The sequence below is a fragment of the Astatotilapia calliptera genome, chromosome 12 (genome assembly GCF_964374335.1).
Source record: "Astatotilapia calliptera chromosome 12, fAstCal68.1, whole genome shotgun sequence".
NCBI lineage: Eukaryota > Metazoa > Chordata > Actinopteri > Cichliformes > Cichlidae > Astatotilapia > Astatotilapia calliptera.
The window spans coordinates 21,487,065-21,499,864 of NC_137433.1; the positions used below are offsets into that span (position 1 = coordinate 21,487,065).

Below are 12,800 nucleotides of genomic sequence, written 5' to 3' on the forward strand. Positions count from 1 at the left end.
CTGACGTTGCCTGCCTGTTGTTATTTTGTTAAAAGACGGAAGTAAATCAAGTAGGAGGGGACGAAGGCCATCACAGTAACTGCTACGCTTGTCACGGTAAGATATTTGTGCTTGCTGAATTCACTGTATGGCGAGTTTAATTTTAACGCCAGAAGGTACGCTAATTCGTTGAGTAAGGTCTTAATTACCCCGACAGATTAAGAGCTTAACTGTCCCGGCAAAGGCTTCCTTAAGTCCCTACTTAGAAGGTCATGTCTCAGCTTTGCTAGCCAGAGAAGTGGTCAGGCGCTAGCTGACACTGACAGGCACACTGCACCAGGCTGCTATCCTTTAGCATTAGCTTCATTCATCTACTCTAACTGCTGCAAACATGCAGGAGTGGGCAAATCAGTTATGCGTGAGTAGTGGATTGAAATGCACTTTCAAATGCGCAAATATCGGCTGCAATTTAGCTCATTTTGGGTTAACTACTCAACTACGTGTGCCTTCTGTCGTACAGACTCGAGCCAGCTATGCTAATGCTGTTCTAGCCTAATGCTAGCCAAGTAGAGAACATTTTCTCAACTTTGTGTTTTATCTATCTGTGTAAGGACAGCTTTTGTTAAATACTTATGTTGTAAGATCAGAAGCTACGTAAGAGTACACGAGAGTTTCGGTGTCAATTTAGGGCGGTAGCAGTGTGCTTTATCGTACAAACGGATCGTAATCGGCTAACGTATTGCTAACTACGTCGACAGTTGGGCTCGGTTTTGGTTAACTTATGGCTAGTTAGCGACTTGTCGGGTGTCGACTGGTACCTGAAACCCGGTGCTCTAGTTAATGTGTTTTTCAGTACCATTAATAACAAGTTAACATGTCAGTCTAACAGGATTCATTCATAAATGTAGACGTGTGTTGAAGAGCCTAAAGGGTTATTTTGCGGAATATTGTGAAGGAATTTTCTCTTTCTGTGTTCTACCATTTGACTGAACTGAATATAAGTGGGATTAATGAAATCATTATGGGTTTGTTTATTCACTGCAGCAGTGTTTTTACATATTTGTAACACAGTAATAATAGATATTCAGTGCATAGTCAAGGAAACACTAACTTATTTCCATATCAGAAAGACTTTAAAGAGACAAATTCCACATGTTAGTATGAACAAGCCATATATATGTTAAACATAAACTGCTGTCCAGTTAAGCTACTAGTTGTAGGTGGTTGAGTTTAAATACCTGATGCCAACCTAAACATTGGCCAGTGCTTAAGAAAGGTGAAGGGGATGGTGCAGGCAGGGTGGAATGGGTGTAGTTGAGATGTCAGGGCTGATTAGTGACAGAATACAACAGAAAGAATGTATGGTGGGATTGACAAACAGACAGGAGGCCAAGCTAAAGGTGGCAGAATTAAACGTGTCTTTTCATTTAGATTGACCAGGATGGATAAGATTAGTAAAGAGTACATCAGATGGACAGCTCAGGTCGAGCAGCTTGGAGTCAAAGTTAGAAAGAAGGCTGAGGTGTTGTGGATGCATTGGGAAAAGGATGTTGAATATGAAGCTTCCAGGCAGGATGAACAGACGGAGACTATAGACGAGATTTATGGATGGAGTGTGTGACAGGAGGATACTAGGGATTGGGTGAGATGGAGGCAGATGATCTGTTGTGGAGACCTCCTAAAAACGACCAGCTGTCCATAAGCCAAAAATGTTAAAATTTCATGTAAAAACACAGGTTTTATTTTTCCAATAGTATTTTAATATTTTACAATTTTCTCTGAAATGTGTCAAGCAGGCATCTTTGTACCTTAAACTTAAAAGAAAAGTAAAAATAAAATGAAATGGTGCCTCGAGGGCAACGGGATGAGGAAGTATAGCTAATGATACCCAGAAGAAAACATTTAATGTTGGCTGACAAGAGTTATTGTTGGCCCCATACATGCTGACCAAGATGATTTTTTTTTTTTTTTTTTGTAAAGAGAAGATATTAGTGTCTGATTTCTTAACAGAATCCATTGTTTTGATTTCCGATAGATCCCTACCATTTATTCAGAAGAAGACAGGAATTCCTTTTATTTCCCTGTGCTTGCATTTCTAGTATTTCCTGTTGTTCTCGTGATGCTCCAAGTTTCCAGTCAGGAAAAGATTTCGCTATCATCTTTCTCATCCTGTCATTCGTTTGCAGGAGAATCGACAATTTGGATCCAAGATGACGGACTCCAAGTACTTCACCACTACCAAGAAAGGTTTGAAACTTTGTTCTTTAGAAGATTTAACATGGTAAACTCCTTAGTGCAAGATTATAATTATTGTTGTTGGTACCTACACATTATATTTATGCGAGTGCTTTGGGATGTTTTTTTTCTCGCTGATAAAAAAAAAAGTTCTGTAGATTCCCAGTAAAATGATTTGGCATGTATTTACTAACTTCAAGTCTATGAAACCAAGCACATTTACTTGTTTCAAGAGCAAGCATACTGTGGTATAACTAGGAATGTTACCGAACTATAAGGTAGATTTAAGTAAGGAAAAAACAAACAAAACAAAACAGAAAATGTACCTAAAGATGTCATCTCACGGCTTTGTATCAAAGTTGTTCCCAAGAACAAGAGCTTTGGCTTTTGTATATCAGATAAGACGTAGTGAGAATTAGCTCTCAGTGAGATAACTGCTAGGCCTCCTTGTATTTCAGCAGCTCCCCTCACACAATGTTGCTCTGGGAAAGTCTAGAAGCCCTCTTTGTTCTCTCACACAGGGCTTAAGAAATATAAACAGATGCTAGTAAATGATAGTGTACCAGACTCCTTGGTTTTTAAGGATTACCTGAGACATAAGAACAAGTTTCCTTCAAAATCTCCCCCCCGTTGGATCTGCCTGATGCTGTGTTGTGCAGTGTGGAGCTCACATGCAAAAGAGACTCTGAGTATTAATTTGCCTGGGAAACACTGAAGTCTGCCGATTCAAATTTAAGCTTATAATTTGCAGTTTTCTTGCAGTGTGTAGTTTGTACCCTAATTAGGCAGCTGAGTTAGACTGCAATAAAAACTAAATTAAACGTGATTCTCAAATTAAAAAAAATTAAAAATTCTGTGTACAACTCACCACAAATAGGCAAGCACACTCCTTTTGTGTTTATATTTGACAGACACTGTATACACTCTGCTTTACGAACACTGTTCTTTACTAGCTTTGTGTTTACACAAAGTCCTGCGTTTCCTCATCTCTGCACATGTCTGAGATAAGCTCAATGTAGCACAGATGTGCAGGATGAAAAAGACATGTTTGATATCTTTGTGCACCCATTGTGCAGATAATGACATTATTGTAACTGTAATGTGGCTGTTGAGTTTAGTATAGTAATGTGATTACAGTGCAATGCTAATTGTAGGGCAACTGTATGAATTGGTTTCGCTAAACTGCTGAAAGGTTTACAGCAGCAACATAAGTGCTTCTGTAAACATTTGCTGATGAACTCATTCACTCTCCAATGAAAAGATTACATTTTAAACTAATTATGGTTTTAGATAATTCAAGGAAATAATTGTTAAGGAAATAGCAACCTCCCAGAAGTATTTAGATGAAAACTACAGGTCTAGGTGTTTATTCTACAACCCACTCCATTGTTCTGTCTGTGGGAGAAAAAGCTTACAGCTGACAGCCAGTCAGCTTTCTGACAGAGAATTGTAAAATGTCAGCCAGTGCGTCCACTGTCTAGTTTGCACATTTTAATGTTGGCAAAGCACTTTCATCCTATTTGTGTACCAGTTGGATTACGCAATAAGATGTTTCTAATTAAGATGTTTCTAAAAGATGCCCCTCCCCCCACTGGGCTCCCAGGCCTATCAATCACACATTCGCAAAAAGAACAATTTAATTATTGCTAAATACTGTAGTTCATTTAATAATAGTTTATATTTTCTATTATACATCTACACATATCAGAAGAAGGGTGTGCTTGAAGCTTTAAAATAAATTTAGTGGAGTAAAATAGAAGTGCTTTTCAGCCAGTTTGCTTCACAGGTCACTGACCCAAACAGGACTGGTGTTGACCAATCAACTCGCCCAGCATTTTTTTTCTAGCCATGGACATTTATACCATTTCATGTTTTTAATCCTATCTCTGTCTCTTGTGTACAGGGGAGATCTTTGAGCTCAAAGCAGAGCTCAATAGTGATAAGAAAGAGAAGAAGAAGGAGGCTGTAAAGAAGGTCATTGCATCCATGACGGTGGGCAAGGATGTCAGGTGAGTTAGAGGGGAAAATATCAGTGAAAATCATGTCTACAAATGTAGAGTAGAACTGCATACATGAGCTCTCACTGTGAGTCATAAGTTGTATAACAGCTCGTCTCTCCTTCAGTGCTCTGTTCCCAGATGTTGTGAACTGCATGCAGACAGATAACCTGGAACTGAAGAAGCTGGTCTACCTCTACTTGATGAACTACGCAAAAAGCCAGCCAGACATGGCGATCATGGCTGTTAACACCTTTGTGAAGGTAAAGCTCAGTTTGTCATAAATATGTAGATGCTGTAAGAAATGATCAGCTTTTTAGGTGATCTTTGACTCCTGTTTTTTGTTTTTTTGTTTTTTAAATTAATTAATTAATTAATTAATTAAATTTTGGGACAGAAATATTGTGGACCATTTTACATGGTCAAGGATTTTGATACAAACAAGAGTTAAATCAAATTTAAAAATTGCTTGTGTAATGCAGGATTCTTTAGAAATTAATAAAATATTTGCAACAGAACTTCTGACCTCATTAAATCACCCATTAGGACTGTGAAGACCCCAACCCTCTCATCCGGGCTCTTGCTGTTCGTACCATGGGCTGCATCCGTGTGGACAAGATCACAGAGTACCTCTGTGAGCCTTTGAGAAAATGTCTGAAGGATGAAGACCCATATGTGAGGAAGACGGCTGCTGTTTGTGTAGCAAAGCTTCATGATATCAATGCCCAGTTGGTGGAGGATCAGGGCTTCCTGGACACCCTTAAAGATCTCATCTCTGACTCCAACCCTATGGTACGAATTTTTAACGAAGCCTTTTTAGCTGGCTGTTGAGCCAGCCATGTTTCTTGCATGTGACAGAGCTGCCTACAAGCCATAGCTCTATCGTTCACTGATAAGCCCATTGTTGGCGTGCAGATGTTGAACATGATGTCAGTGATCTCTTTTGTAAGTGGGCATGGTTTTCTTCCTGTTAGCATTTATCTGTGGCTTTGTCTTCATTTGTAGGTTGTCGCAAATGCAGTAGCAGCGCTGTCTGAGATTGCTGAGTCTCATCCCAATAGTAATCTAATGGACCTGAACCCTCAGACCATAAACAAGTTGCTGACAGCTCTTAATGAGTGCACAGAGTGGGGACAGATATTCATTCTTGACTGTCTGGCCAATTACACACCTCGTGATGACCGGGAGTCCCAAAGGTAAGGAGACGGCTTAGTCCTTGTGCTTGTCATTAAGTTCTATTCACTGTGGATTAGTTTTAATTTTCTGCTCTTCCTTTTCCAACATTAATAACACCTGCTAGCATCTGTGAGCGTGTGACCCCACGGCTCTCGCATGCCAACTCTGCAGTGGTGTTGTCAGCGGTTAAAGTTTTAATGAAGTTCATGGAGATGCTGCCCAAAGACTTGGACTATTATGGCACTTTACTGAAGAAGCTCGCTCCTCCACTGGTTACACTCCTCTCTGCTGAGCCTGAGTTGCAGTATGTGGCACTGAGAAACATCAATCTCATTGTCCAGAGACGGTAAGCCTGAGGAGAGGGTCTCTTTGCCACGTCTTTAATAAACTGTCATATTTCAGTTAGACTCCTTTTTTTTTTACTTTGTAAACAAGCAATGTTTAATGTGTCATTGCAGCCCAGAGATCCTGAAGCACGAAATGAAGGTTTTCTTTGTCAAGTACAATGACCCCATCTACGTCAAACTGGAGAAGCTGGACATTATGATTCGCCTAGCATCTCAAGCCAATATTGCTCAGGTAAGAAACCCACATCTATAATGCAGCATTATCTAAGGATGCTCCCAAGAATAAATCTATTTAATAGAATCCAGTGAGTGACACACATCTGTCCTGCTGTAGGTGCTGGCAGAGTTGAAGGAATATGCCACTGAGGTGGATGTGGACTTTGTGCGTAAAGCGGTCAGAGCCATTGGCCGCTGTGCCATCAAAGTTGAGGTAAGCGAAGGTGATGTCATCAGACGCTTCATTGGTTAAATATTTGTGTTAGCTACATAGTGAATGCCTAGGTTTGTGTGTTCACTTCGCTGGTAGTTGAAGATCACAGTGCTGTAAATAGTTAATCTACTTGCCACCAACCAGTAAGACGGAGTTTCAAACACAAGGTGGTGCTGTCATCATGGCATTGTTATGTGTTAGTTCCTCAGACAAATTGAACTACAGCTTATTAATATTTCCATTTTGGGGAAGTATGAGTATCCAGCACAGGATTCAATAGAACCTGTTACCGTTGACATTTAAAATGTGGTTTCATTGTGAAGTGAAATTAATCTTCAGTAAAACCAATGAAATCATTTTCTGCGCACTACACAGATGTTATCTAGCACTGTGCATCAGGAAATATTCATGACTGTTTAAAAAAAGAAATCCAAAACAAACAAAAAGCAAGTGTTGATGAACCGCTCTGCTGCTTCATGCTGTGCTAGTATGACTTGGTGGAAGTCCTGCTTTAACCACTTGCAGGCTGCAATTTCACCATAGACCCCACACTCTGTATTCTCCTGCTCTCCTCTTTCCTCTATTCTAACCCTTTCTACTCCATTGCTGATTCCACGGCTGTCAACTCGGTTCTGTTAGCACCTCGCACAGAGAGCAAACATCAAATCCTGTGTCAAACTGACTCAACCTTCATGTCAAGGATCATCACTGGTGATGAGAGCTGGGAATCTGGCTGTGACCCAGAGACCGAAGAGCAGTTTTCAGTAGAAGAGCCCACACTGTCACAGCCTGAAGGCAGTGCATCAAGTCCAGAGTAGCATGCCAGCATATTAACATTCATAGAGTTGTACACCATGAATTTGTCTCCTGGGATCCAACTGTCAATGCAAAGTTCTGCTAAAATGACCTGAGGTGTCTGAGGGACAACTTTCAGCAGACACGAGCTGAGCTGTGGTACATAGCATTGCTCATGCAATTGTGCACCCACCAACACAGTGACCACCCACTAACCCTAACCCGAAATAAAATCTTCTTTTAAAAAATGTACTGTTTAGACACAGTGGATGAGATCCAGCATGTTTAGAGTGAGACTTTCAGGGAGTAATACAAAAGTAGCAGGACTGTAGAAAGCGATGTGTCAAGGCTCAAGGAGATGTCCTTCAAGAGAATCTCATCCACATTAAAATCAAGTACAATTTTTTTTTTTTTTTTTTTTAAACAAGAACACTTACTGAACTACTTAATCTGCACACCAGTCATTTTTTTCTTTCTCTCTCTCTGTTTGTTAGCAATCAGCCGAGCGCTGTGTCAGCACACTGCTAGACCTCATCCAGACTAAGGTCAACTATGTGGTGCAAGAGGCCATTGTGGTCATCAAGGACATCTTCCGCAAGTACCCTAACAAGTAGGTTTCTTCTTGGACATGTTTGTTTTCACATTTTCCACTTTACTTAAAACTCTCTCTGTGTTTATATGAATAATCCTCACATTTATCAAATGTATGACAAAGACTTATAACCCTTATTTACATATGCTGTTATGCACATGTAGTCACCTCATCATTAATTTCCTCTTGATCTTTAAATAAGCAATGAAAACCTTTTGATCATAAAGACAAAGTGTTTCCCTCTAAAAACCTGCTTGTAGTCGACGGTACTTGATTGTACCTGGCTCAAAGGGTATGTTGGTTTGTCTGGAGTCCAACTTTGGCTGTGGATTCAGGGGAGTACCTACACAGCTGCAAGGCTGTGAGCCTCTAAGGGAGCAGCTTTGCAATGTTTCCAGATCAGCATGCCTTGTGCGTTGAGCGACACGAGTCACTGCCCAGGACAACCTTTGGATTTTCTATTAATTAGGCATTTGTGCTGTAGCATTTTTTTTAATGAAAGCAATATGTAAATGGACTAAATTATTATCAAGCATTTTATGCAGATCAGAAATTCACCAACCACTGCAGAAAACTTCATAGTTTGGCATGTTGCCTGCGAAAGACAAGGAAACAGAGCTAAAAGGAGAGTGAATAATACATTTACATTTGTCAGGGTGCCAGAAAACACGACTCCAAAGCAGTGTTAATGTTGTTCTATGTCTGCTGGATATGAAAGTAGGCAGTTATTTGCTACCACGTATTACAAGCCAGACATGTGGTTGTTTGATCAGATTTTATTATAGTTATTTTGGTCAATCTCGGCAACAAACAGATGAATGCTGTTCTAAGAAAATAACTGCAATTTGCATTTTGTCAGTCTTGCGTTTAAGTGTCTCTGAATCTGATGCACTGATGCTTTGTGTCACTGTTTGCAGGTACGAGAGTGTGATTGCCACTCTGTGTGAAAATCTGGACTCTCTGGATGAGCCGGAGGCGCGTGCCGCCATGATCTGGATTGTAGGAGAGTACGCTGAGCGCATCGACAATGCTGATGAGCTGCTGGAGAGCTTTTTGGAGGGTTTCCACGATGAAAGCACTCAGGTGTATTTAGGAGGGTGTGGGGAGGTTGTTATTTGAAAAAGTCAATATTTAATGGAAGCTGCAGTAATAATTTGCCATCAGTGCTGGGAGTAACAGATGCGTCCTTTCAAGCAGGAAATCATTAAAACCACTGGTTAGCTGTAGCAAAGGATGAGAAAGCATAAACCATTTTGAAAGTACCAGAGACCTTTTTTTCTTTTTAGTGAGCTTGCTCAATGATTAAAATAAGAAAAAATAAAGAAACAGTGGAACAAAATTTCTTGTGACCTAACCGTGATTAATGAGAAGGCTTTACAATATTTCAGTGTGTCACTTCTTATATGTGGCTCAGGGGCGTATTTGTTGAAACGCCAGCCTTTACTCTGAAGATCTTTCTGCCACAGCTCACTGTCGGATTACACAGCTTTGCTTGGTGTTAGACTCTCCCTAAGTAATTGATTGATTCCCATATTATTGCCTTGGAAATATATTCCATTTTTATTATTGACTGATGAAGGAAAAAGGACACGTTAAGCGCACTTACTCATTGTGTATTCTGTGAACATTACGCAGACCTAACACAAGGGACTGTATTGTCTGAGCTAACCAGTCAGATATTAAACAATTTGTTTTTTGTGCTGTGCAGTGCATGTGTAAAATAGTCTTAAACTATTTACTGCTAGAAAGGTGTGTCATTTATGTAAAACATGTTAAAACCTCACTGCGTGTCTTAAACTGTCGCACAGTGTTAAGGTACATCTTAATGATCATTTATTCACTTGCTTTTAAAAGCAGTGCGTGAGCATTTGTAACACATTTGGTGTTCTCACTGGCCTCTAGGTGCAGTTGCAGCTCCTGACTGCAATCGTCAAATTGTTCCTGAAAAAGCCAACGGAGACCCAAGAGCTGGTGCAGCAGGTGCTAAGCCTAGCCACACAGGTGAGGGGGGGCGGGGGAATAAGCAGTCTACGTCATACATGCTATTTTTCCTGTCAGCGCATCCTTTATTGTCTGCTTTTTGAACTTTGTTGCTTATTTCTTTTTTCTTTTAGTTGTGTCATTTAAACGTTATTAAAAGGGGCTTCCTATTTCTGTTCCAAAATCCAGACCTTTTATAATCCTCTCACAGATTTACATTTATTCATTTATTTTTATTTTTCCAGTACTTGTGTATACTATTGGCAAACATGCAAAAAAGAAAATGGTAATTTCACCCCTAAGTCCAATTTTTATGCACACAAACATTTTTTTTTTCTTGTAAAAGGCTAGCAGAAAGCAGCAATGTAGAGACGATGTGCCTCGCAACTTCAAAGAATGAATATATTGGCTATTTACTGAAGTAACTTTTAAGCTTACTTGATTTTCTTAGAACCCTGGGAACTTTGTGCTTTTCTATGCTGAGAAAAAAAGTACAGTGTCAGATTGCCTCATACATTATCCAAATCTTACCACTACCCTAAGGCAAACTCCGTTTTTGATATCTTTGTATAACTTCTGGGCCAAGACAGAGTCGAACATTAAGTATTTATTAAACATACAACATAAAGACATTCCTTATGACTCATCCCTTTTTCACAGGACTCTGATAACCCAGATCTAAGAGACCGAGGCTACATCTACTGGCGTCTGCTCTCCACAGACCCTGTGGCTGCCAAAGAGGTGGTTCTGGCTGAGAAGCCGCTGATCTCTGAGGAGACAGATCTGATTGAGCCTACACTGCTGGAGGAACTTATCTGCCACATTGGTACTCTGGCCTCTGTCTACCACAAGCCTCCCAGTGCCTTTGTTGAGGGCAGCCGCGGAGTTCAGCACAAGAGACTCCCTGGCAGTACTGAATCGTGAGTCATAGACTTTAATTACTTTGACACTGCAGGCAGAGGGCTTAGTTTACTTGAGTGGAACTGCCCTCTTAACTATGGTGTTTTGCTTTCAAGAAAATCTGCTGAGTATAACTTGCATATAGTGCCAAGCTGTGGAGTATTTCTTTGTTTGTTCCTTCTTTCGGATGTAATTCATTACATCCATCTACCATTATTCATATGAACTCGATTGAGTTTTATCAGGAGTTTAATGACAAATTAGGGGCTTCATAATAACCAAAGTTGTCATAATGCATATGGCTTAAACATCATTCCCCCCCCCCCTTGCTTTTACCAGTGGGGAGAGTGAGAGCCCTGACACAGCTTCTGCTGCTGCAGTTTCTGATGCCCCTCCGGCTGTCATCCCATCCCAGGGAGACCTGCTGGGAGATCTTCTCAATCTCGACCTGACACCTCCCACCACCACTGGACCACCACCACCAGCCTCTAGTGGCATGCAAATGGGTGCTATGGACCTTCTTGGAGGAGGACTTGACAGCCTGGTATGTCTTCTGAACATGATTATTTAAGTGAAATTGAAAGGCTGTTTATTTCACCCAGAGGTTTAACATTAAAGACGCCCAGTAACGATAACAGGGGGCCAAGCAGCCATGTAACATGCATACAAGCCGCTTCTGGTAAACAATTGAAGTGAATGTTGGTGCACTAAATGGAGAAGTGTTGACTGATTCTTTCCACAAAGTTTTATGGCTGTGCCTCAACTGTAACCAGTAGGTTGCAGCTGAAGATCCATTTATGCGAAAAACAGGGAATCACTTTGATAAAGCCAAGTTTATCAATGCTCATGGCTACTTTTGACATACTGGATTTTAAGAAGTTTCAAAACATTTTTACAGGCCATTTTTTTCCAATTGAGACAGATCCAGGCACATTCTGATTTTTCAAAATCTCAGTGTTTGATATATTGCCACCAGACTTGATGTATGGCCTCTCCATGTCATCTGAAAGTTGTCTGACCACTGATAGAACAACACATTAATAACAGGGGGGAAAAATTGACATGATGAGCTCAAGTTGCCATGGCGACTGCTTGGCCTCCCCCTCATCACTGCTTGCAGCTATTGTATCCTTGTATTGTGTCCTTTTCTACCTTTTGGTGCCTTTTTTCTTTTGACTCTTGTATTTATTCCCTTTGTTCAATGCTGCACCTGCAGATGGGGGATGAGTCTGAGCCGGTAACTACGTGGAAGGGGAGGGCTTAACATTTATAAACCATATCAGGCCATTATAGAATATAAAAACAGTTTTATTATGTTGTTTTGTTTTGTTTTGAGAATGTACCTAAATCTCTTCATTCATCATTATCATCTTTATTGTCCTGATATATGTCGTAAACATGATGTCAAATCCTTAAGTCCATCTCTTATCTCTGGGCTCTGTGATGTCTCATCTTTCAATCAGCCGCCCATTCCCCTGCGGATGGACACTCCTCAGTCACCTCAGCTCCCACATCAATCCCCATCGCCCCCAGATTACAGCCCCACTGAGGTTGGTCCAGGGGACCGTGCTGGACCACTAAAGGCCAGCACCAGTCTTGAACCCTTCTCTTGTCCCCTGTTGTGCCACCGTGTCCCCTCTGAATAGTCATCCCACAGTGATATTAGTCTGTTTGCACTTTGCACTGTCAGTCCCCCCCCACCCCCCACCCACACTCCCTGTAGGTGAGATTTTAATGACTCACACCTGTGTTTTTGGTCAAATTTCTTTCCGTGCACAGTAGTTTAGCTTTGTCACAGTGTGAAGTCGCAATGACAGTACACCTATTTATTGAGCAGCAGTTTAACAAAAAGCTCTTGGATTTCAACAACCAGTAGGCAGAACTTGTGGATGGTAAAAAGTGAAGTACATAAAAGGAGTCTTACTGTTCTTTTATCTCCTTTTTGCTGTTACTTGATATAATGATATAAACCCCATAGCTGTCATCATTCACTGAAAGACATTTTAGACTTCCACCCCCCACCCCTCAATCCACCTCTTTAAACTTGTCAGAAAATAATTTAATACTGCACTAAATAACTTCAATTACTTCTGTGCTTTTTCATTCTGCTCAGCTTGGAGGAGACCTTGGTGGAAGTCCTGCTGTAAGTCATTTTTCAGAATTGTTGTTGGCCTTTGTTTGCTCAGTACAAAGTGACATTGAATGTGAACATGTTGCTGTGTAACCCACAGATTGGGGCTGGTTTTGGTGCTCCCCCAGCTGCAATGCCAGCCTCTTTCAGTGCCCCTGTCAGCGGCGGTCTGGATGACCTGTTTGATCTCGGAGGGGGAGTTGGTATGCCTATGGGAGCCTACAGCGCCCCCAAAACT

At 40.9% G+C, this 12,800-nt stretch overlaps 1 protein-coding gene across 5 annotated transcripts in view; it reads left to right on the top strand.

Annotated features, from left to right (window-relative positions):
* Nucleotides 1-12,800, top strand: part of ap1b1 (adaptor related protein complex 1 subunit beta 1) — a 28,716-nt gene continuing 15,916 nt past the window's right edge. The window contains exons 1-18 of one of the 5 annotated variants that reach the window (XM_026186746.2): nt 1-96; nt 2,166-2,226; nt 4,118-4,223; nt 4,339-4,474; nt 4,758-5,003; nt 5,217-5,407; nt 5,512-5,733; nt 5,846-5,966; nt 6,069-6,164; nt 7,454-7,569; nt 8,469-8,634; nt 9,454-9,552; nt 10,192-10,451; nt 10,771-10,975; nt 11,648-11,668; nt 11,895-11,981; nt 12,545-12,574; nt 12,663-12,800. In XM_026186746.2, the coding sequence (XP_026042531.1) occupies nt 2,190-2,226; nt 4,118-4,223; nt 4,339-4,474; nt 4,758-5,003; nt 5,217-5,407; nt 5,512-5,733; nt 5,846-5,966; nt 6,069-6,164; nt 7,454-7,569; nt 8,469-8,634; nt 9,454-9,552; nt 10,192-10,451; nt 10,771-10,975; nt 11,648-11,668; nt 11,895-11,981; nt 12,545-12,574; nt 12,663-12,800 (2,277 nt within the window). In that variant the 5' untranslated portion in view covers nt 1-96; nt 2,166-2,189. Of the gene's footprint in view, nt 97-257; nt 398-2,165; nt 2,227-4,117; nt 4,224-4,338; nt 4,475-4,757; nt 5,004-5,216; nt 5,408-5,511; nt 5,734-5,845; nt 5,967-6,068; nt 6,165-7,453; nt 7,570-8,468; nt 8,635-9,453; nt 9,553-10,191; nt 10,452-10,770; nt 10,976-11,647; nt 11,669-11,894; nt 11,982-12,544; nt 12,575-12,662 lie in introns of those variants that run through there. The other 4 variants (XM_026186744.2, XM_026186747.2, XM_026186745.2 and 1 more) reach the window with 4 other exon arrangements.